The following is a 25,710-nucleotide window of genomic DNA, read 5'->3' on the forward strand; positions in this document are numbered from 1 at the left end:
AGTAAATAAATGCAAAACAAATGAAATAACAGTGTTGTTGAATATCTCTGCCTTGAGATACTCACCGTGGCTTCAGATGAAAAAGAACTGAACATGAAAAGAGACCACATGAAGGACAAGAAGCATCTGCCCTGTCAGCCCGAACTCAGCTTACTGAAAACCATCCAGATTCTCCACAAGGACTGGAAAAAAAGAAACCCCATCCACACCTGACAGAGTGCCAAGAAACGAGAGGATTTACATCCAATAACTTAAAATATTAAAGAGCAGAAAATCTTAACGCATTAAAATACTTTAATTCTGAGCGTTTTGCTGCAATAACAACAAACTTTTTTTTATTTTTATACATTTTTTTTATTTTTAGTAGTAGTAGGAGTAGTTGCAGTATTCAGTTTGAGGCACTTCTAAACATGTTCATGGAAAACAGGTGAGAGAGTAGTGCTGAATTCCAGATGTGTGTGTCACGTTCACACGCGCACGTTTGTGAATGCTGCTGGAGACAGAGGCGAGTCGGTGGCATTTGTCACTTAAAGTGCTTTATTTCCTTTGAAGGAGATGCAACCTGTGAGTGATCTAGTGGTCATAGTGAAAGTAAGCATCTTCACATTTATCTAAACTAACTGACCTTTGGCCTCACATCCCCCCACCCTCCCACACCCTCCACCAACATGATTTAGCAATAGACATGCAACATAAAAGATGTTCACATAAAACCTTTCAGGTTCATCTACTACAGAACTTAAGTACTTCCTCTTCAAGAAAAAAAAAGTACAGTATTAAAAGTTAATTTACTATCTAAAATTTGTTTACTTTGACTTATTTTCTGCATTGATATATTAGGATATACTCTGAGGAATCAACATTAAAGAGTTATTACGTGAATATAGTTAAATGATCAGATTCATGGTTAGGCATGTTGTTGTCAATGTTACTGGATATTCATGTGCTAAACACTGGATTTATCCAGGTAGGAAAAAGAAAATTTAGACTGCACCTATTACAAGAGAATTAAACTTTAGCATTCTGAATAAAGCAAATGAGCTGGAACCTTGACTGACTCAAAGACGTGAGGATCATGAGGAGGTTCTGCTGTTTTTCACAGTTTGAGGATGAAAGCGGATCAGGACATGAGAAATCACTGAGAAGGAAAAGTCTGATTTGGGCCGTCTGTGTTTAAAGCAAACGTAGCTGAAGTAACGGTGAACACTGCGATGAGCCTTAACATTTACTCATGTCTGACTCATTACTGCGTCGCTCGTGTTGTTGAGCATAATGACAGAGACTGTTTGTGACTCCAAGGGATTGGGCAAACAGCAGATACAGGCCAGTTTACTTCAAAAACTAACGAGTGAACAACATTTAAGAATGCTAGGCGAGGCCATTTCACCGAGGTTGGTTCAGTTGAGCACCTTCCCTCTTACAGTTCAGTGTTCGCTACACTTCACAACCCATTTTGGGTGAATTGAGACACATTTGCTTGCTTTACCAAGTGTTTCTTAATATTTTTGCGTATAACTATACAAGTCTGATGTACAACAGAATGATAATTTGAATATAGACTGAAATCTGTCGCATCTATTTCCACTGGACAGATTCATGAAGATTGGCTTGTTGTTGGTGCCTTATAGGCAAACTGTTTGAGCAGAGAAAGACTTGGTTGAGCGATTCTCTTATGATCAAGTTTGAAATGCAGTTGTTTCTGAATGCAGCTCTAAGCCAACTTTTCCTGCTGTAGATTTCTCAAGTAGGACCACACTGAACCAGAAGGGAGCAGCTTGTTACCAGCAATAACTTGAAATGATGTATTGCTCAGTGAAAACATGAAGTCTTCCCTGCTTTCCTTCAACTCAGGGCAAAGAGGAGGAAGCAGAAACAGAATGTGAAACACAAAAAAGAAGGCCAATCTGTTTGTTCCTGGATCTACGGTGGTTGGAAACCCCAAGTTAATGTCTTAATGCTGGAACAGGTCAACATGTGCAACTTGAATCTTTTGTTCTTTGTCAGAAATGTCTCTTTGAAGTACTTCTCATGATCACTGCTCTAAAAAAATTTCTATACATTGGATAATTCCTGATAAATGTAAAACACAAAGTGAACCAAAATGAACCGGACTTCTTATGAAACACATGAAGAAACGCTCAGGTCTTAAATCGTCTACATGATGTCGGTAATTGAATCAATAGAGGGGCTGAATCCTGACCTGTGCAGAAAATATTATTGAAGGTGAAAAAGTGTTTCGGGCTACGCTTTCTGGTACTGGACTTTATATATGATAAAACAAGTATATGCATCTGGGATTTTACGAAAATGGTGGCACACCCATTTCTTTTAGTTTTTTTTTTCTTTTGGGTGGGGTTTCTCAGAAATAAAAGGCATTTTTGTTGGTCAATGGCCAGAAACAGCAATACAATGCTGAAACAGTCTATCCTATGTCTAGTTGTTACCCTGAAAAGGCCCACTCTGCAGCAGGAAAGCCCTGTACCTGTGGATTTGTAATTCACGTTTAAACACAAGAAGAAATAGCAGGTAATTGCCAACGTCTTCTTTTTAGCCTTATATCAACAAAACTAAAGAGTTCCACACTTAAAAGTCCTCAACTGCTATAATACCTACTGAGTATGGATTACTGTTGGGTCTACCTCACAATATAAAGCGCCTTGAGGAGACTGTTGTTGCGATTCGGTGCTGTATAAACTGAATTGAAATTGAGACGAACATTATTTTGCTAACATAACATGTTAAGACTACAATAAAATGGATACATTTGACCTGAAAAAATGATGCAGGAAATAACACGAATACACAAATGTACTGTAAAGTCACGTGTTGGCTGCTGCTAGATGCGGGTTCAGGCAAATGACTTGAGCTGCTCTTTGTCATGTCACATACCTCCCAGCACGTTGCACTGTTTAATCTGTATAATCACGGCAGGTTTTAAAAAGTTTTTAATCAGCTCCTGATTTGAATGTGATGGAGCCATGTTGAAATACTAAATACCTTCCAAAAGTAATGTCCATTTAGGGGAATTTGTTCAAAGAATTTGATTATTAATTAGCAGCTAAAATCATTTGATTGTCACTTTATGGAACATGAAATATTCTATAAATGTGCTTTTCCCCGTTATTCTGTAGGGTACAATACACAGCACCTTGGGGTGACTGTTGAATGGAACTTAATTGAATAATGTTTGCTTAATTTTATGCAATATTTCCTGCACGAGTCATTGTATTCAGCCCCTTTTGGTTGCTTCTAAAAGTCGCGATTTCTCTCAAAACACCTGCTCAAAGTCACGTTCCAGCCCAACACAGCAGACAAAACTTAAACATCTGTTAGAGGCAAGATCACCACATACTTAAACACCGACCCAGACTGTGGGAGACATCCACACAGTCTGTGGAAAGAGGTCTTGAGGTCACCATGCTCATTTCTGTTTCATATTTCCCAGTCTTGGTTTTGCCGACCTCTACGGCGACTCATGAGGATGCCTTCCCTGCTGCTTTTTTTTTTGTTTACAGGTAAGTTTTATTTCTGCAGCGTGCATACTGCACTGAGGTTTAGCTGTTAGCATACTGCTACGTGGGAAAGGTAAACATCCAATTCTTTGAATAAAAGAAAAGAGTTTGTATACCTGATATCCTGGTTAGCCTGAAGTGTGAGCCTAGCGGCAGTGGCTGCAGTGGCATCTGGGACAAAATCTCCAATCACTCGATTGAGGACAGAGCCGCTGGCTTCACTTGCATAAAAAAATTGACCATCCACTGAGAATCTGTTTCACAGCTCTGTAGAAGAAAACAGTAACAGTCCATCTGTGTGCTACCTGCCTACTCCTAGCTTGTTTACATTAATCATATTTAAAAAACAAAACAAAAACATCTTAGTAGTTTAAATACATTTGTCTTATAATGTGTGTAGATTTGTTATTGTTCTCTTGTTACAAAAACTTTGTGACCTTCTCGTTCTCCCTCATTGATAAGAGGTTTAGTTGTTTTGGCGTTTTGAGGGGCCCACACGGCCACGCCATCTTTCCTTTGGTTGCCAGATAGTCCGACCTGCTCCCGCCCGCCAACAGGTCAACTCTGATCACAGGAGGCTTCTGAAGTTCAGCTCCATGGCCTGGCCACTACATCCATCTGGTCTATCAGGGTTTGGCTTGTCAATATCCAATCAACGTTCATCCAGATCAGAACCATCTATTGTCAGTGACGCATTACCTCTACTGCACTCCGTACACAAAAACGAAGCCAAGGTCGGGTAACGTGTGTTCTGTTTATACATTCAAATGTATATATTTTGTGGTCTACCTTTTTAGGTGAAGACTCCATTTCTGAATGTTTAGACATTTATCCTCAACAGTGTCTGAAATGTCACAGTTTCATGTCTGTGACATCAGGAGTGAAGGTGAGGTCATCTGTGGCAGTGCTGTGGTGCTCAACAAGTTACAGAAGGATTTTTGAACTCTCACAAAACTAATATTTTTAATAGGTTAAATAAGGCAAGCATATTAATGTATTATTTTATGATCTTTACTATCCGGTAAAAAACAAACAAACTTCAAGACATGTTGAGGAGGTAATTTAGCCATTTGAATCAGCTGTGTTGGATCAAGGACACATCTAAAACCTGCAGGACACCGGCCCTCGAGGCCTGGAGTTTCCCACCCCTGTTCTAAGGCGAGGTATTCCCAAAGGAGACCCGAAGAGATCATTTCCCTTTTCCTGACACTTTATGGTGAGGTTTTTTTTATTTATAATAATGCATGTTTTTAGCTATGTGAGTGGGGTCTGGCCCCCTTATATATAAGGCTTTCTCCCCATTTATATTGTTTTTTAATCTACGAGTCATGTTTGTAGTTTTTTGTTGCACTACAGCTGTTGGAGCCATGTTGTCTCGTCTCTCTGTACACTGTGTTTACAGTAGCGATGGCAATAAATTTTGATTAGACCGGTGTGCTGACTATAATTGGAGTCACTTCAGCAGACCTTTCTACTGTGTCGGTGTCTTGAATGCCTGTGCTTCACCTGTTCTTCACTCTTAGTTTCAGTCTGATTTTTTTCCCTCAGGCTTGTTGGTAAGTGCAGTAGATTAAATGCGTCACTAACTGTCACACAAGATACTGATCGGGTCTTCCCAATATCTTGTTCTCCTCAAACAACAAGCTGTCTTCCATCACACCCGTTGTCAGAGCAAGAAAGTGTCCAAGAAAACTGAAGAAAAACAATAAATACATGTTTGTTTATAAAAATATCTGAGAAAAGTGACTGAGATCTCTGTGGGAGTGGAGCAGAGCGCTTCCTGGTGGTGCTGTGCTGCAGCTGTATTGCGTAGTGATGAGAGGTAATTGAGCTGTGTAGCTTATCTGAGGCTGGACCATGTCCAGTTTTCCTGCTGTGAGTTTGTTGGTGGTCAAGTGTGATCTAAAACCTGCTGTAGAAGCTGAGTTCAACTGCCACAGTAAAAACACTATTGTAAGGAAGTTCTATTCAATTCATGCGCCAAATTCATTAACCCAGTGTGACTGGAGTCCCCACAGACCTTTTTCCATCCATTTTGCCTGCATGAAGCGTGAGAATGCCTCTCAATATTCGTTCTACGACACATCCCGTGTACATCCAGAGAAGCGGAAGGCTGATGGAGCCGTCCGCATTCGATTCTCAGGGCCATACTTGTGCATACATACATACAAACTTGTGACTTTATCACAGGGTCACATGAAAGCATGTAATAGTTTTCATGTGACACAAATAAGTCACATGACCTATGTTGCATTCGAAGGCAATGGGATATACTACTGCATCTCCAAAACTTACAGTGAAAAAGTGATTATTTTGGCAATTTCATTCACAATGGTGATTTTCATATATTCTATATTAATTACACACAAAGTCAATATTTTCAAGCATTTTTGGAGTTTGCTTATAGCTCAAGAAAATTAGAAATGGAGTATTTCAAACTGTCCGAGATACTGCACTGAGGTCTTTATCATTTTAGAAAATTTCTATTCAAACCACAGTATCTGTCTCAGTACACAATCACAGTCATGGGGAAGACTGCTGACCTGACGGCTCTCCACATGACGATCATTAATATCCACCACAAGGAGGGTAAGCCACAGATGGTCACTGCTGAAAAGGCCGGCTGAGTGGAGAGTTTTTATATGTCAAAGGATAAACTTCCAGGAAGACGGCTGCATTAACAGAGTTCATGTTTCTATCTAGCGATGCCGGTGCAAATTTCCTTTGCCAACAGGACTGACCTGACTACAGCTCCACCACTACTACCACATGGTTGCCAACAATGCTATTACTCTACTTAATTGTCAAGCCAAATCACATGACCTAAACCCCACAGAGACTCTATGGAGTATTTTCGAGGAAGATGTGAAAACCTGATCCAAAAATCCACACGAAGTTGGCAGAGCAGCTTCAATAGGATCTTAGCAGAGCCACACTTTTTCTCCATATTCTATTTTTGTGAGATGCACTAATAGTTAAAAACTTTGTATACAGCAGTTCAAAACCCCAAAATACTCCCCAAAGAAAAATTTAGTTCACAGTGACGAAGGCAAATCTTCTCTCTTTTAAAATGCAGGTATTTGGGTTTTTGACTATTCTCGATCAAAAATAATAACATTAAACATTTGCAGATTTTTATCGGCCAAGTATATATTCATCTACACCTGCAAATTCTTCCATTGGGCACACACGGGTGGCTATGACTTAAGAGGTAGAGCAAGTCACCCTCTAAATGGAAGGTCGGTGGTTCGAGCCATGGCTGCTCTAATCTCCAATCCAAATATCCACGGGCAAGATATTAACCCCAAGTCGCTCAAATGTGTGTGACTGTTAGATAGAAAGCACACAGCAAAGTGTTTGTGTGAATTCGTGGATGAGGCAAGTCGTATAAAACGCTTTGAGTGCTCAGAGTAGAAAAGCGCTACATGAGAACCAGTCCACTTACATCGTCTTTCTACCGTCTCGCAATACATTTTACAATTTTTGATGGATGGTCATATTGTGAAACAGAAGATTGTGCCTGCAGTTTTTTGTGCTGTACAGTGAGGTATGTACGTAGTGTCAAAGTGTGTAGTGTAATAACTTTATCTATCCTGAATCGTGCCAAATGCAGGAAAATGGGGAAAGACCAGTAACTCCAATCACACTGGGATGCACCGTCAGCTAAATAGTTTTAAGTTTCTCATTGAACTTTTTTGTGCAACTATATCTTTTAACGCCATTATGGCACTTATAGAACGCATAAGATTATTATTACTACTACTATTATTATTATCATCATCATCCAACGGCTCCAGATTGTCTCAAGGCAAATATGAGGGATTTGAATTGTTTAACTGGCACTGAGTAGTTTGGCAAAGTCTCCACCAGACATACTGTTGTGATGCTGTATTGTGGACCAGTAATACCTGTAAATATAAAAGTAGAAATCTGTAACATAAACTAGACGGAGGCAAACGAGAACCACTGAACTTTGTGGCATATGAGGTTGTTGGAGTGTGTGGAATTTCTTCATTTTAGCTTAATCTGTTCGGTTTAGTAGGTGAAGGTAGATGCGGTTTAAAGCGGATAAATCTCATTTCAGACTCTGAGGGGTCCTTTGACTTCAGCGGGTTTAACATCCTGTTAGCTTTGGTTACAACAGGATCATGCTGCCCCACTCACCCCCCACCCCATGTTCCTTCCTTCACTGGGGTCAGTCTGGTCCTGTTGTAGAAACAGAGGCTTGGGGACCCTCTCCATATTGCCCTCCAGCACTATTACCTCCTCCACCTTCAGATTCCTCCTGACTAGGGGAGGCCTCATCACTGGGACCACCCCTGGATGTAACTGAAGCGGTGGTAGTCTCAGGAGAGGCGCTGTGGGCTTCCTGGGGTGCGCAGCCTGGGTGGTTCTTGCGGAAATGCTGGTTGAGGATGGCCTGGAAGGGGAAGCTCTTCCCACAAACGTGGCAGTGGAAAGGTTTGTTGCCAGTGTGCTTGCGGATATGGTACTCCAGCTGGTCTTTACGGGTGTACTTCTTCCCACAGATGCGGCAGACAAATGGTGTTATACCCATATGTAGGCGCATGTGACGGTCTAGGCTCCCTTTCTGGTTGAAGGATTTGCAGCAGTAGATGCAGGTGAGGCGTGGATTGTAGCGGAACCAGCGATCTCCTACCTGCTCCCTCAAGTAGTCCTCGTAACCGCCCATATCAAACGTTGTATGCTCCTCTCCCTGATGGGTAGAATGAAATGCAAACTTAAACGTTAACATAGTGGACACCATGACAGAATGAATCAAATAAGACTTTAGATCATTTTAGATAAACATGCCCTGAACAAAACTGTCCTCCTGCATCACACTCTGTTGTCGGTCAAATTTGCGTTACCTGAGTATGTTAATGTCCGTAAGAAACTGCCAACAGATTTCTCTTTTAAAAAAAGTGAAAACTTATTATTGTAGTGTCTTTATGTTACAACATAAAGCACCTTGAAACAACTGTTGTTATGACTTGGTGCTATATAAATAAAACTGAATTCAAACTATAATAGATTCCTTGGGACATCAATCATCTCGTCAACATAAAGACCAGATGTTGTTAGCAGTGCGTATGAGTACAATGAGGCCATACACACTACTAACCCACATTATGACGCAAGCCTGTGGTGATATTTTTTATCTTTCATTTTTAGTGAGTCGAGCCCTCAAAGGGTGGATCAGTTTTTCCATTTACACTGACAGTTGTATCTTTTATGATAACGTATATCAGTAAAGACTTTCAACTCAATTTAATTCAATATGTGATTTAAATGTACCCTGATTGTTTTGTATTACTGCACAATAAGGAGATTTTAAAAGTCCTTTAAAAGGTTAGATTCAGCAGGAAAGGTCCAATCAAAAGTTTAAGACCACTTGAAAAATGGCAAAAAAATAAATCATATTTTGCATGGTTAGATCTCAACAAGGTTCCAAGTAGAGCTTCAACATGCAACAAGAAGAAATGGGAGAGAGACAAAGGGTTTCCAATGTTACTGGAATGGCAAGCAGATCCCACCTGAGATGTTTTCTGCGCGCCACAGTGGAGGGGGCACCATAACTGTCTGGGGTGCTTTTTCCTTAAATGGAACAATAGAGCTTCAGGAGGTGTAGGGGCATCAAACGGCCGCTGGCTATATCCAGATGTTGCAGAAAGCATCCCTCATGACTGAGGGCTCTCGTCTGTGTGGTAACGACTGAGTTTTTCAACAGGACAATGCTACAGTACACAATACCCACAATGCAAGGGATTTTTTCCAGGAGAATAACATCACTCTGTTGGACCATCCTGCGTGTTCCCCTGATCTAAATCCAACTGAGAACCTTTGGAGATGGATGGCAGGGGAAGTTTACAAAAATGGACAACAGTTCCAGACAGTAGATGCCCTTTGTGCAGCCGTCTTCACCACTTGGAGAAATCTTCCCACTCACCTCATGGAAACGTTTGCATCAAGCATGCCGCAACAGATTTTTGAAGGGATCAACAATAACGGCGGAGCTACTCATTACTGAGTTCATGTTTGGAATGTTGATTTCTGTTTTAGGGGGTTTTCTGGTTTTTTGCAGTCTTAAACTTTTGATCAGCTGTAAAACAGCTCAGTAAAAACTACAATTTGTTAAAATTTGACCAAAACTGACTTTTTGCCATTTTTCAATGATGTACAAAATGATCACACATTACTTTAATTTTTGTTGTTATGGGATTCAGAAAAAAACAGTGCTTTTCTTTAGGTTGTTGCATATCTACAGGAAGAGTCTACTGATCCTTTATCATGACTAGGCTGGTAATCACTAAATAGACTCTGTATCTATTTAAGAACCACTTTGTAAGCCAGTAACCACGAGCCACTGGGTTTCCAGTTTCTTTGTAAATCATTACATATCACTATATAAGCTTAGTGAAGTTGTATTTAATAATTAAATAACACATACTAACAGGATGCATATAAATTTTAAAAAAGTATTTATTATTCACTTCATATATCTAAATTTCTTTACTGTGTTTCTCTGTGATTTATGTCCACCCTAGAAGAGTCCACATTGCTCTCACTTTCAGTGTGAACACCGCACTTCCTTATTTGGCCATGAGAGTAACAAAACATTCCCAATAAGGTGTCAAACGTAACATAAGAGAGCAAGAAAAGGTGAAAGAGAGTGACAGGGACAAATGTGACACATCTCCATATTGCTGACTCTTTCCTGGTAACTTCCTCCATGTTTCTTATCCATGGAAAAGAAACATGGTGTTTTAATAATTTCAGTTGTCTGTAAAGGAAGAAGAAGAAAAAAAAAGGTTGGTCTCTACTGGCTTACTAACTATGACAGTTTGTGTTTGTACCTGTGAGTTTGGCTGTCGCAACTCATCTGCCCTGCTAGGAGACTCGCTCTTTGCTCTCTGACGTTCTGTGAGGACGACCACGCTGCCAGTGGGACTAAACCTGACATCAAAAATCAGTTAATTTAAAAGGAAAGGGGAACAAAACCCACACACAAATCATCATCATCATCAGGTGTCTGCAGACCAGTCAGTGAACCATGGAGGAATATCTTAGCTATGACTCACCTGTCTGTCTCGCTGAAGCTGGAGGATGGCTGGATACTACGGGCCCCCAGCGTTCCTACTGGTCCAGTCACCAGTGTACTGCGTCCTGATGTGTCAATCATCACCGTGGCCCCCTCTTCCACTGGCCCTCCCTCCTCCTGGTGCTCTTCTGTTCCAATCCATTCCTCCATCCTCTCTGTTTTTATCCTGATCCCATCCATGCTGCTCTCCTCAGCGCTGCCGGTCCGTTCTGGTTCACTGCTGGTCTCCACATACCACTGACCAGCTCGGTTGATGCGTAGTATCGGTTCTTTGCCTGCTCTTCCGCTGGTGGTCCCTGGCCCTTCTAGCCCACTGTGCTCCACCGCTGGAACTGGGCTAAGTGGCTCTTCTGCTGGACTGACTGCTTCACATGGCTCTGCACCTCCCCGTGGGCCAAGCAGCCGCAGACCACTGTGACCCCCTCCTCGCACCACAGCCTCCAATGTCCTACTATTCCTGGAGCCCCGTGCCCCCTCCTCATCCCTGGACTCTTCGTCCAGGTCAGCCAGACTGATCTTAAGGTGGATACCCTCAAGAATTTGGGTGCAGCGGTCAATAATGTGCTGCATCTGCAGGAAGCTGGCAGCTGTCAGGTAGCTGATGATGTCTGCAAGCTGCAAGCAGAGACGGCCCGTGTAGCAAAAGGACAGCAGTTGCTCGAACACTGATGGATTACGGATCACTGTCAGTGACACAGTGCTCATCTGACTCAGAGACATGTGGTCCCGAAAGTATGGCGAGCTGGCTGCTAGTACGACCTTGTGTGCACGAAAGCTTTGGCCCTGAACATTGACCACAATGTCACAGAGACGGCCTTGAACACGCAGCTGGTTCAGGTGAGAAAGAACAGAGTTACTGAAGTCTGGGATGTCCAGCTGTATGCTGCCGGTACGCTCCATGCTGCAGCCTGCAGGGACACTGAAAACACAGCAACACATCAGTGCTGACCCACACCAGGACCTTTTTGCTTAAAACTGGCAAATGATTCCAGATTAATAATATGGGAGCTCCTTGTCATGCCAGTAACGTGGAAACCATCAAGGACACCCCGTTTTATTAATCTGATTCCAGATTAATAAAACAGGATGTTTTTTTCATCAATCTTCAATGAAACAGTGACATTACTGATTGGGGGTGTTGTGACTAATGCTACCTTATCATGGAAAGCAAATCCACAAAAAGCAAAAACAAGTTACAGCCATATGGAATTTGCAGTGCATAATTCAGTTCAAGTTCTTCCACTGTTATCTTTTTCAATGTCATGTGCCAAAGTAGTGCAAAGAAAGCAAGTAAACTCTGCCCCTACAGAGTCGATTATCTTGTTAATAGTGTTACACCCTTGTCTGCGTATAACTCAACATACTGTAGGTCCTCTAAAAGGAAAGCCTCAAATCAGAAGTACTAAACTCCCTGGTGTAACTCTCAAAGGCACACCTTAAAGTAAATAGCCCATAAGTTGGAGAGAAAATGGCAGAAATTTAGAAGATCAATGATTAGTCTGGAAAAAAAGTTTGCAGTTCTATAAAAAAAAGCCCCCATGTAAAGCTAGAACATCGGACTATTCATCACTGACTGACGAAAAGACGAACAGCCCAAGATTTCTCTTCAGCACTGTAGCCAGGCTGACAAAGGGCCAGAGCTCTGCTGAGCCAAGAATCGCTTTAACCTTAACTTGTAATGACTTTGTGAATTTCTTGACAAATAAAATTTTTACCATTATAAATCAATAATAACCATGTCATAGATGTATTACTATTTACAGCTACTTTCATTGATATTCAATTAGACTTTTTTCCTCTCCAATTAATTTCTCTGAGGTAACTTCAACAATCACTTCCTCCAAAGTGTCGATTACGCCCCATTCTAACAAGACTGCTCAAAGAAGTTCTTCCATTAATGCTTTGGTAATGTCTCTGTGGAAACTCTGGGTTAACTTATCGAATTCATAACCAGCTTTGTGTAACCTGATCACCAACCGATGTTAGGGTAAGTGAATCCAGAAAATGGAAATATACCCTGGATATGTTACACTCACTTTGTAGTAGAGCGCACAGACCCCATCATCCTGCCCAGTGAATACTTCAAAGTAGGGACTTAGCCGACTAATTGCTGATGTCTTCTCACTGGTCGATACAGATTAGTCATTTAATCCAATTGTTAAAATGTTAATTACCCAATGAAGGTAAATTATTGTGTCCTAAATGTTTGCACTCATCTGTCACCAGTTGGCGCATTGTTGTGGAGAAATACCATAAATCTGTTAATCTTGGTCTCATCTTTTGTGAATGATAGTAGATACAAGTGGCGGACAAGGGCTTTCTCCGAAAGGTAGATGGGCTTTCCCTTAGCGATAGAGTGAGGAGTTCAGTCAATCAGGAGAGGTTCATAGTGTCGAGGTGCTGCACGTTTAAGGCATGATTCATTATTGAAGAATATAAATGTTATAAGAGTTTGACATTTTCAATTAAACGGTTCTCAAATCTACCTTAATACGCGAGTATTTCTTAGTTTTAGGCTAATGGGTTAGTCTAATTTTCTTCCACCATTAGTGGACTATTAAATCAGTCGCCAGGAACATCCCTACTTGAAATCCTTCTACTTGCCGAGAACCATCATCTCTCAGAACCTAAACCTCAGCTCCTCCTCCCTCTACCCATCCCTTGTGTTGTTCTTCTTGAATTTGGTCTCCAGCTTCCTCCCGTACGAGCTCTTGCATATCCTTAGCTTCACCCTTAGATCGTGCGGCACTCTCCTCAGCTCTTTTGTTCCTGGACCTTTTCGTCTCTTTGTTCTTTCAGGTTACTACTGATCAAAGGCTTATTGTTCACAAAGCATACAGTGCTGGCTGGTCTGATGGTGTGTTCACAAAATTGGACATATTCTATTCTTTAGCCAGTCAAACTTTTAAAACCCATCTTCCTATGCCTCCACAGCCTCATCCATCCACCTTCTGACAACTCCCATAGACACAGGTTTAATTTACAGTGGGGCAAAAAAGTATTTAGTCAGCCACCGATTGTGCAAGTTCCCCCACTTAAAATGATGACAGAGGTCAGTAATTTGCACCAGAGGTACACTTCAACTGTGAGAGACAGAATGTGAAAAAAAAAAAATCCATGAATCCACATGGTAGGATTTGTAAAGAATTTATCTGTAAATTAGGGTGGAAAATAAGTATTTGGTCACCTCAAACATGGAAAATCTCTGGCTCTCACAGACCTGTAACGTCTTCTGTAAGAAGCTTTTCTGTCCCCCACTCGTTACCTGTATGAATGGCACCTGTTTGAACTCATCATCTGTATAAAAGACACCTGTCCACAGCCTCAAACAGTCAGACTCCAAACTCCGCCATGGCCAAGACCAAAGAGCTTTCGAAGGACACCAGGAAAAGTATTGCAGACCTGCACCAGACTGGGAAGAGTGAATCTACAATAGGCAAGCAGCTTGGTGTGAAAAAATCAACTGTGGGAGCAATCATCAGAAAATGGAAGACATACAAGACCACTGATAATCTCCCTCGATCTGGGGCTCCACGCAAGATCTCGTCCCGTGGGGTCAAAATGATCATGAGAACAGTGAGCAAAGATCCCAGAACCACACGGGGGGACCTGGTGAATGACCTGCAGAGAGCTGGGACCAAAGTAACAAAGGTCACCATCAGTAACACACTACAACGGCAGGGAATCAAATCCCGCAGTGCCAGACGTGTTCCTCTGCTGAAGCCAGTGCATGTCCAGGCCCGTCATAAGTTTGCCAGAGAGCACATGGATGATACAGCAGAGGATTGGGAGAATGTCATGTGGTCAGATGAAACCAAAGTAGAACTTTTTGGTATAAACTCAACTCGTCGTGTTTGGAGGAAGAAGAATACTGAGTTGCATCCCAAGAACACCATACCTACTGTGAAGCATGGGGGTGGAAACATCATGCTATGGGGCTGTTTTTCTGCCAAGGGGACAGGACGACTGATCCGTGTTAAGGACAGAATGAATGGGGCCATGTATCGTGAGATTTTGAGCCAAAACCTCCTTCCATCAGTGAGAACTTTGAAGATGAAACGAGGCTGGGTCTTCCAACATGACAACGATCCAAGACACACCGCCCGGGCAACAAAGGAGTGGCTCCGTAAGAAGCATTTGAAAGTCCTGGAGTGGCCTAGCCAGTCTCCAGACCTCAACCCCATAGAAAATCTGTGGCGGGAGTTGAAAGTCCGTGTTGCTCGGCGACAGCCCCAAAACATCACTGCTCTCGAGAAGATCTGCATCGAGGAATGGGCCAAAATACCAGCTACTGTGTGTGCAAACCTGGTAAAGACCTATAGTAAACGTTTGACCTCTGTTATTGCCAACAAAGGTTATGTTACAAAGTATTGAGTTGTATTTTTGTTATTGACCAAATACTTATTTTCCACCCTAATTTACGAATAAATTCTTTACAAATCCTACCATGTGGATTCATGGATTTTTCTTTCACATTCTGTCTCTCACAGTTGAAGTGTACCTCTGGTGCAAATTACTGACCTCTGTCATCATTTTAGGTGGGGGAACTTGCACAATCGGTGGCTGACTAAATACTTTTTTGCCCCACTGTAAAAACAGGAACATACTATGGTGTCAGTAGGACTAGATTATAGTCACCAGGCACTGCATCTATTAACGGCATTCTGCTTCGTATTTGCTATTCCCAAAGATTTCTATTTCACGATTCTCTGAGTGCCAAGTCTCTCACTTTTGTCTCTGAGCAGTCTTGTGTTTGTCTTTGCCTAGTATGCCCGTGGCTACCTAATGGTCAGGGAAGGGTTTAATCAGATACAGCCAGAAGTAATGGAAACAGCAGAGTTCCTCCAGCAAGTCTAATCTATGACGATTCCAATTCATCAGATGATTTTCAATCTTCATGAGGATAATGACATGCTGATTGGACAAAACTGATTTTATTCATGAGCAGCAGAATAAGAACCCTCTGGTTTATTTTATGGTGCACTGGAGTGTTGTCTGCTGAATCAGGTCCGGAGTTTAAAGTCAGAGTTCTTAGTGTCATCAAGAGGTCTCTTTTTACCATGGCAACTTCTGCTGAACACAAAACCTGGTTATGAGCAGGTTATGTTCCAACTTTCGATTTAAAATCAGCCGGGCCCTCCACAGTTTTATTCTTTTACTTACAGCATCTTTTCAGCGATTCTCTGTTGGAGAGTAGGGAATAGCCATGCCTTACTAACATCATCAAATGAAGCCCAACTGTGAAGTTACAGCAGCACAAACGGTCACTGGAATCTGAATGCATTCAGTTAGTGATGTGCAAACGTATACATGTTTAGTGGTTTTTACGCTGCTGGAATTACAGCCAACAGGGCTAAGGCTAAAAAAGTCATCATCTACATTTGTAGGCCAATACTTTCCAATTAGTAAGATTAATTTTGCTCTGATCTGGTGATAAACTAAAGTGATTTCCATGTCTCCTGTACAATAGGCGATGGAGGAGCGTCAGACGTGAACACACTAACATTCAATGTTTCAGAGCTCTAATGTGCAGCTGTCAACAAAAACACATGGCAAGTTTTAGTTCACAAAATTAACAGTCCTCCTAAACATTTCTCTCTTATTTGCAGCACCAGTGTTGCAGCTCATTGTTATATATTTTAATATATTTCTTGTAACCTTTATTACCTGTTTGTCTGCTGATGAAACCTATTGCAATAAGCAATGCTCAGCTGCTGAGGAAGAAGAGTCAAAAGATACATTTTCTTTTCCCTGTTTTCTGTGAGCATGCACAGAGCCTGGACCTGAAAGCCCTGGATAACAAAGGATGCTGATAACCATTATCGCTGGCTGGGCTTTTAGGTTTTGTTAGTCGAGCTAATGCAGAGAAAGAAAGAAGGCTTGGCTGTGTTAAACTGCCCCGTAGCACTCAGTTAACTATCGAGTTATCCCATCAAAGTTTTCTCATGTTAGTTATACTTTACACTAGAGCAGGGCGATATGGCCAAAAATATTTATCACGATATATATTTGAAAATTTGCGATAACGATATAACCGACGATATAATTGATGCGAGACAAAATACAACTCCACAACATTACTAGCGCAAAAAGACAACCTTCCATTTATATTCACTTAAACAAGAAGCTGGTTTTTATGTACATTAAAGCTTTATAAAAATGTAACAGTACAAATGCAAATTGCTTGCTGAAAGTTTAACCAAAAGGCATTTCCACTAGAAATGGGCTGACATATCCTGAGCATAACCATGTATAATATCCACTGAAGTTAAAAAGAGGTGCTTTGCAACATTAAACTGCAGTGTGCAGTATGCATTTTTCGGACCATAAGGTGCACGGGATTATAAGGCACATTAAGCGAAACAAAGCAGTCAGATAAATCAAACTTTATTAAACTCATTCTTCTTGCTTCCTCCACTTCTGTACCATTGATTCCTTAATGTTGAATTCTCTGGCAGCTGCTCTATTCCCATGTTGTTGCAGTATATTAATGACTAACCTCGTATTGTGGATGGATTATCTCAGTTGTTCTCCTGACTGAAGTTTGGTCCGTTTACAGCATCCTGCCATGCGATTGCATTTGTCTCTAACCATGAAGAACCTTCACGTTAACTTTTATAAGTGGAAAAGTGTTAGTGTTCGTCCTCCAGCTTCACTGTTTATGTTATGCTAACATAGCTGTGTCGCTAGCGATCACGTAGCACATCATTATATACCAGCTAGCCCAACTTCAGTAACCCTACAAACGTCACTGCTGTTTAGTTTCCTGTCTTCATTTATGTTGCAAGTGATAGCAGAGGTGTACGTTTGATTTTTTTCAGAAATCTCTCAGTCAGAACATGCTATATCATGCTTAGGTAACTAGCGAAACTAGCGAGCTAACTTCCGCTAGCTTCCTGCTAACTTCTAACTCCGTTAAATATAATAAGTTTTGTTTTCATGGATGCCTGGAAGTTAAACTTTATAGTTACACCTGGTAAAGCAGCAATGCTGATCGTTTTATTAAAGATGAAAGAATTTAGACAGTTTTTAACTCTAAGTGATGCTGCAGTGTTGTTTGACCTGAAGCATACGGAGTTTAGGACCCAGATTACTCCCAGATTTAAGAGCATCTTAGTCCGACAAATACGACAATAACAACGGCCGCTTGCATGTTCTGCAAAAAAATGTGCTTTGTTGTGTATCTGACGGACAAACACCAAACCAGTTCCACATCACGGAAGTTGCACCATTTTTACAAACCAATTCTGGTTCATCTGTTTCACTCAACAATCGGCCATGTGCGTATGAAAACAAAGGCACTGCGCATGCGCGTTTTACTCCCATTCTATCGCGATATTTCATTTTCCTATCGTTGCCTAACATTATACCGGTATTACCGTGAACGGTATAATATGGCCCAGCCCTACTTTACACATATTACACTAATCAACAATTACTATTCACTAAATAACTGCAGTTTTTCTCGGTTTCCTGTCACATTCAGTGATGCTGTGTTTTGTAGGTATGAAGGGCCATAGACAAACATGCTCGTAGGTACAGACACGTGAAAGGCCTACCTCTACCACACAGGGGACCCAGATCCTTGGTGGCTGCTTTGTGTTTTTGTGTAGTGTTGTGTCTGCATGGTTGTTATTGCATGTCTGTGTGGTTTTAAGTTTGGGTTTGAGGTTCATCCTCCGTCTGTAGTTTTGCCTCTCTGGAGTTGTTTTGCAGTCATTCTTCATATTTCTTTTTTTTTGGAAAATGAGTTTTGTTTGTACAGGATGTTCAGTTTGGTGTGACCCCGCTGTTCAGCACTTTCTGTGATCAGGAGCACTTTCAGTAAGAAGTCTATTTACGCCACCTCCTCAATAGAAACTCAAGTACTCTATCTGCTGCCAGGCTTTGCATAAAGCAGCTTCACACACTTTTAATTTGTATGAATCTGTACAGTGTGTTGACACTCATTGCACTGGCTCATTGCGATGTGCAGGGAAAATTTAGACCAGGCGCCAAAATCACACAAAGTGTGCTTCAGTCAGGGTCATGTTGCACCACAGTCCCACCCAAACCTGCCTGTACAAAAGGCTGACAGACACCAAGGACCTCAAGTTACATCAAGACCTGATTAACCGATCAAAATGGAGGAGTCGCGTTGAAATGACAGGTCACAGGGTAGATCACCTGTACTCTGATCAGGTCCAGCCTGCTCACAGGACAACTACCAAACCGATGCGAGTCGCTGTGTCTCGGGGGGGGCAGGTGAACCTCCAGGTGTGCAGCCGGATTCTCACCTGAGGGGGAGGGAGCAGTGAAAAATGCTCTGGTCTGCTTTCGGGTTGCCGATACTTCAGTTCTGCAGCTTGCTGAGCATCATTAACGGACGGGAGATGACAGCAGCTCGGCTCGGCTCGGCCTGACAGGCTGCAGCTCCACCCGCGGCTCCTCCAGGCTCCGAGGCTCCGAGGCTCCAGCGGCGGTAGCGAGCTGTTCAAGACCCCGGAACGACAGCTGAGCGCGGGCTCCGGTCCGTCAGCAGGCGCTCTGCTGCCATTCCACTGTACCTGCGAGCTGGTTCAGGATCGGCTCAGTGACGGCGGACAGCCCAGACTTCACAGCCTCCTTTTCACGGCAGAAGGGCCGAGACTGCAGGAAGGAAGGAAAGGGGGAAGAAAAAGCGCGCGGCGCGATGGGAAATGTAGTCCTAGCAGGGCAGAGCGCTCTTTTCAGCACAGCCTAAACACTACGGTTCCCTGCGTGCATTCGCCCAGAGACCATCTCCTGGTATTTGGAGTTTGACTTCAGCAGACCTAAAGTAAAACAACCGGACATCCTCACAGCTGGATTCAGAAAAGCTGTTTCTCCTTTCATAAGATATGAAACTTCATAAACCCCGGCATGTGGCAAAAAGCCTTTTAGGTATTCAAAGTTCTACATTTGTACATTTCAACAACTTTTTCAGACACGGGAAGTCAAATGTACAACTTATAAACACCAGATCATTATAATGAAAATGTATTATGGCAAGGTATGAAGACTCGAAAGTTATTTTTACATTTTTGTTGACACCCGTAGTGAGTCTACAATAATATAATAATAATAAATAATATAATATTCATCCCTGCATGCAGGAATTAAAGGAGAACAAAAAGCACAGATAATGGGCCACAGATTTAAGAAAAGCTAACCTACAGAAATTGGTTTTTTTGAAACGAACCACAGATTTAGCACACCTGATGGCTGATGAAGGTAGTTTTGACGTTTGGCCATTACAAAGTGAAAGCGCGATCTCCTGTGGTTTCAAAATAAGAGTGTGGAGCAGTTAAGGGGGGCACAAGGGGCAGCGGTGCCCTGGTTAAAGCCAAGTATCAATGGTACAAAAATGTCTGATTTCTGAGAGGTAAAAAGGTAATATACTGGTAAAGGACCTGAAGCTAAGAAGGGAAATAACTGCTGAACTGTCAGGCTTTGGCAGTTTCACAGAGCACATAAATTATATGATTAATTCTGGATTTAGAAATTTGGTTTAAAAAAAATAAGACTATTAATTTTGTGCCCATTATTACAGTGATAGGTTAAACTGTAGTATCAGTAAAATATGAGGTTGGTGAGCGATCATAACCAGGTCATTTTATCTTTATTTTTGGCTTAATAATTGAGAAAATGGGCAATGAGAATGACTGAGCATAAGGAATGGGAGGAGCAGGTGTGAACATAGGAGGGCAAAGCAGAGTACTCAGTTAGTGAAACCTGTAAGTGGAACTGGTAGATAAAACAGAACCCACCACTATCTGGAAAAGAGGAAAAGGCAGGATCTAAACAGTCAGTCAGATGTAGCAGACTGGACAGTCTGGCTGTAGAACCAGGCTGAGCACCGGACAAATGTGCTGGAGGACCTGGTCGCTCAGTCTGGCTCATCGCCGACACCCCTCTACTAACCCCTGCCCTGGCAGTGACACTCCATCGGATGGGGGAAGAGGTCGACCCCTAGCCATTCCAATCCAGTTGAAGAATGGGTCCTGAGGTTGCTGCCATTATTATCAGAGGAGGACCTCAGCCTCCCTGCAGCAGCAACCATGTCATTCAGTTCATTTCAATTAAATTTTATGTATATAGGGCCAAATCACAACAACAGTTGCATCAAGGTGCTTTATATTGTAAGGTAAAGACCCTGCAATAATACAAAGAGAACAGGGAAAACCCCAACAATCATATGACTGCCTATGAGCAAGAGCTTTGGCGACAGTGTGAAGGAAAAAGTCCTTTTTAACAGGAAGAAACCTCGAGCCATGACAGGTTGGAGTGAGGGGAGAAAGACTTATAATAATAACAAATAATTAAATGCACTCATATAGTGAGTGTAAAAGGTGATGGCCCTGATGTAGGGTGAACAATGTTGGACAGGCTGGGCCTCTCCATGGAGGACCATCACTGCCTCTTCAGGGAGGGAAGATGGGACCAGAAGACTGACCCTTCTTCTATGGCTTGCACCCTGGCCCTGAGGAAGAGAAGGCCGACTGCTGAGCATCCGCATTGCAGGCTGCAGCCGCCAGCATCGATCAACACCTAAACATGAGATTCAATATGTTCTGGACCTGAGAGCAAAGCTGCACACATTGAGCAGATTATATCAGGAGGAAATGTTAGCAGCACCTGTACAATAGAGTCACTAGGCTCAGGCAATTTTCACTGAGAGACATAGTACTTGTATTACTTCCTTCTTCTAGCTCAAAGTTATTCGCCAAGTGGCAAGGACACTTTGTGCGATGATTTTTTGGACAGGGGAGGAGTCACAGAGATATTTCACCTCAACCTGACAAAAGCATGGAGAGAGGCTGAAGGCCAGAGGTGTTCAGGACCCTACAGGTTACCTGAACATAAGAGAAAAATTGTACAGAAGGAATTGGCTGAAATGCTAAAAATATAGTAATATTAATTAAACTAATGTTATAAATATTATAAGAGTCAGACAGTGCGTGGTGTAGCCCAATAGATTTTGTGGTAAAGAAAGATGCGTCTATACGGTTTTGTGTTGACTACTGCAAGGTGAATGAAGTCTCAGAGTTTGACACTTATTACATGCCCCAGGTTGACGAGCTCCTGGACTGGATAGGCTGGTTTTTTCACAGTACTGGATTTAACTCATTAAAACCCGATGGGAGTGCTGGCTTTGTATGTCAAATTATCGTGACTCTTGAACCACTGGCACAATTTAAAAAAATTCCAATTGCTCCTGAAGGCATCAACTCCATCCTTTTTCAGTGATGTTAGGGTCATTACAGTAATCCTAGGCGGGGTGCAACATCCAAATATCTGCAAATAAAACAAGACAACACAGCAAACAGCAAAAACAAAACAAAAACAACTTAAAACAGACAAATGCCTGATAAAATGTCCGTTTTCTCCTTTCATCACACTCACTCTCTCTTCTCTCAAGTGACCTTTGCCTTCGTTGGGCTGCTGCGAGACTTGAATTTACCGTAATGACCCTAATATCACAGAAAAGCGTAGAGCTGGTGCTTTCAGGAACCGCTGGAATCTTTTCAACTGAGCAAATGGTTCAGAAGTTACAGGAGTTACAGATGTTGAAAACAAACGTCACAAAAACCATTCTGGCGCTAGTGATAAGTTGGATAACCAAAGGCTACTGGCAGAAAAAAAGGGAAAAATGGCCTTCTCCACTCTGTCCCACATAGCAAAATTGGTATGGCCCGGATCTGGCCCACACAATGTGCTTACACATGGCCCACTTACCGCAAAGAATGACGGCCTTTTGGTGGCCCAGATCAGGTTTGCCAGAGGTGGGCCAGCGCAAGGTCAGTTGCAGACACACTGGTGGTCCTGTACTGGCCCAGAACAGTTTCAGCTGTGGCTCCAGATGTCAGTCTAATGTGTACCTTAATCAAGCCATGTAATAACAACATGTACCATATTTAGCACAGATTAAAAATGTCTCAACAAAGGTAATGCAGCAAATTTATTTTGAATTGAATAATTTTGATAATTTATAATTAACAATATATCAATTAATACTGCTGCTGGAACTGTTCGGACAGTGAATGGACTGATTCTTATATAACGGCGTTTCTACTCTCAAAGCAACATCAACAGTCGCCCAATCACTTTCTCTAAACTGAGTGCTGAGTACTACGTTCAGACACATTCACACTCCAATGATGCATTGGAGAGCAGTTTGGGTTAGTATCGTGCCCAAGGATACTTGACATGCAGACTGGAAGAGCCAGGAATCAAACCACTAACAAACACAAACATGAGTAAACTCTCACAAATAAGTGTACACTCACTAACCTGTCAAACCTGCATTTGAAACTGTGATGGCCAAACCCATGGCCACACTCTAAAGTCGGTAACTTTTGTATTTTCATTCTTCATTTGAACATAGTAATACATTTTAGTTGCCAATAACTTCATTGATTGGTTTGGATACATTTGTTCTATTTGTAAGCGCGCACATTTAGTTTATTTATGTATTCATACTTCTTCATTTCTTTGCTTTCTGACTAACTTTTGTCTTTTTATTTCTTACCTGCCATCATCCCTGGGAGTTGCTGGACAAAAGATGGTAGCCAGGGTTTGAAACCATTAAATATGAAGGAAGATAATTGGACCACACCACCACTTCCTGCTGAAGGGGGAATGTGTGTTTTCTTTACCTTAAAAACAAAGTATTTGTATTTAATTAAATATTTGAGTTTAGGGTTTAATGGGGTTTTTTGATTTTCTTCTTTAGTGGTTAGTTTATTAACAAACTAGATTGTACTGCATTGTTGTGATTTATGATTGTGTTTTGTTTGTTACCCCTCATGTGTCACAATGGTCTGATCAGCCATTATATATACCCTAGTATGTCATTTCAGTTTTAGGGCAATTATGTATGTTTGGGCAGTCATTTGGTTGGTTAAGGTTGCAGTCTTTGCCTAAGTTCAGCTTTGTTTCTTTGACCTCTTTTATGAGCTCAACATTTGTTAGTCTTGTAAATATAATTTTGTGGGGGTTAAATAAATGGAAACTATGTTTTTCTAATAATTCCTAGGCTCCTCCTGTTTTTCAACTCGGTCCATCACAGAAACATTGGCTACCATAGCAGTATAGTATTGCAACATGGTATTTGGGTCTTCTAACTAAAATAGGAACATAAAAAGTGCCATCATTGCCACACCTGGACCACACCTGGTTGGCATACACCCTGCCATGACACCAGTCAGTCAGACGTGCCAGCTTGATGCCGGATCCAGGCCAGACCTGTTTTCTATGAGCCTGGGCCACATAAACCAAACCATAATCAGGCCAGATGTGGTATGCCATCACATAAATAATAATAATAATGGATTGGATTTATATAGCGCTTTTCAAGGCACCCAAAGCGCTTTACAATGCCACTATTCATTCACTCTCGCATTCACACACTGGTGGAGGCAGCTACGGTTGTAGCCACAGCTGCCCTGGGGCAGACTGACAGAGGCGAGGCTGCCATATCGCGCCATCGGCCCCTCTGGCCAACACCAGTAGGGTAAAGTGTCTTGCCCAAGGACACAGCGACCGAGAGCCAGGACAGAGAGCCCGGGGATCGAACCAGCGACCTTGCGGTTACATATACGCTTCCCAACCCCCTGAGCCACGGTCGCCCCAAATAGAGCCATCTACACCAGGGCTGACCCATATCTGGATGACATAGCAGTTACCATGCCAGAAGTCAGCCAGCAGTGTCGGCTTGACACCTTATCTGGGCCAGACCTGTCTGCTATGTGGGGTATGGTTTGTAGCAGTCTGTGACACTTCAGTTCAGCATGTCTAGAGCCAGCCACTTTCCAGGGCCTCTTGGACTGGGTGCTGGGTCTGCATGCTCCATATGCTGATGGCTATCTGAAGGGCATGATCATCCATAGGTAACGACTCTTCTGTGGCAGGTGTAGTTTGTGCCTCAGCTGCAGGTGATTGGTGGAGCAGTGATTCAGGGTGTGGTGTCAGGGGAGGCTGACCTACAAAGCTGACCTCCATCATCTGATCATGCCTTCCCTTTCGAGTAGGACCCTAGAGCCTAGTGGGAGAGCAGTGTAGTGTGCAGCTGGAAAGCTGCATGAGCAGAAAAATGCCTGTGTGTTGGGTCCTTCTTATCAGACTTTCAAATACAAACATACAAACAAATGAAACCATAGATGTCCATAAATTTAACTATGCATAATAATGTGAAATGACACAGGGAAAAAGTATTGAACACATAAAGATATGGAGGTGCAAAACGGCATATAGTCTTCATAATCAGGATACGATGGGAAAACCAGATTAAGGCTTTGTGTTCTTATGCAAGAGAAGAATGTGAGCTACATTGTGTTTAGAGAGGAGAATTTTGTGACAGGGTATCAGGCAGAGTCTCTGCTTATTTGCCTTCATGTAGGGGTGGTTGGCCCCTTGAGTGCTTTCAGCCCCCCACGCACATCCAGTACCCACCATGTAGTTCATGTATTTGGACATGAGAGGTCACAAAAAATTTGTTTTGTCTTTTAGTTCTTCTTCTTCTTCTTCTTCTTCTTCTTTGTTTTTGGAAATAAAGGGAGATTCAACTGAATATAATAAGCAACATATTTTCCTCTGACGACAGATGAATTCATTCAAAGTCATCTGACCTTGCTAAGATTCAAAATTACTGTCAGAAGTGATGAATGATGTAACAGATAACAGAAATACCCCCCTCCCCTTTTAATCATCTTAAAGCATCCAGACAATAAAACTTTCTGACTTTGATCTGGTGAGTTAAATAGTGCAAGGGTTTGATACTCACCCACTAAACACTGGACATTGGATAGTGCAGATATTGTCTATATTGGGTCAGTCAGTCCTTGATTCTGGACATGACTAACTATCAGCAAAATGACATGCAACTTATGCAACACAGTTAATACCATTTCTCTCATTCAGAATCGTGTATAATGACGGCCCGCAGACACATTTCTTATCTTTTCACGTTCCTGCAGCCACACACAGACACTAATCTTCCGCGGTCTATGAATCAGGTCTACGCAAACAAAATCAAGACATTAGAACAGACGTTTTCGTCACTTAAACTGCATTTCTCATTCATAATATTAATTCAAA

The 25,710-nt window shown here is 42.0% G+C and overlaps 1 protein-coding gene across 3 annotated transcripts; it reads right to left on the bottom strand.

Annotated features, from left to right (window-relative positions):
* Positions 1-519: 519 nt before the first annotated feature.
* Positions 520-23,160, bottom strand: zbtb37 (zinc finger and BTB domain containing 37). Of its 3 annotated transcripts, XM_085250957.1 has the most exons (5): positions 23,144-23,160; positions 22,351-22,493; positions 10,595-11,533; positions 10,370-10,469; positions 520-8,229 (listed from the first exon to the last, which is right to left on the bottom strand). In XM_085250957.1, the coding sequence occupies exons 3-5, from the start codon at positions 11,512-11,514 to the stop codon at positions 7,708-7,710; spliced, it is 1,542 nt and encodes a 513-aa protein (XP_085107083.1). In that variant the 5' UTR covers positions 11,515-11,533; positions 22,351-22,493; positions 23,144-23,160; the 3' UTR covers positions 520-7,707. The 3 variants fall into 3 exon arrangements, with proteins under 3 accessions (XP_085107083.1, XP_085107082.1, XP_085107084.1); XM_085250956.1 differs by lacking the exons at positions 22,351-22,493; positions 23,144-23,160 and adding an exon at positions 18,891-19,276; XM_085250958.1 differs by lacking the exons at positions 22,351-22,493; positions 23,144-23,160 and adding an exon at positions 18,781-18,896.
* Between the last annotated feature and the right edge of the window lie 2,550 nt (positions 23,161-25,710).

This window comes from Mchenga conophoros, linkage group LG17 (assembly GCF_057382185.1).
Source record: "Mchenga conophoros isolate Kocher_MC1m ecotype Shallow Benthic linkage group LG17, M_conophoros_male_GT1.1, whole genome shotgun sequence".
Lineage (NCBI taxonomy): Eukaryota > Metazoa > Chordata > Actinopteri > Cichliformes > Cichlidae > Mchenga > Mchenga conophoros.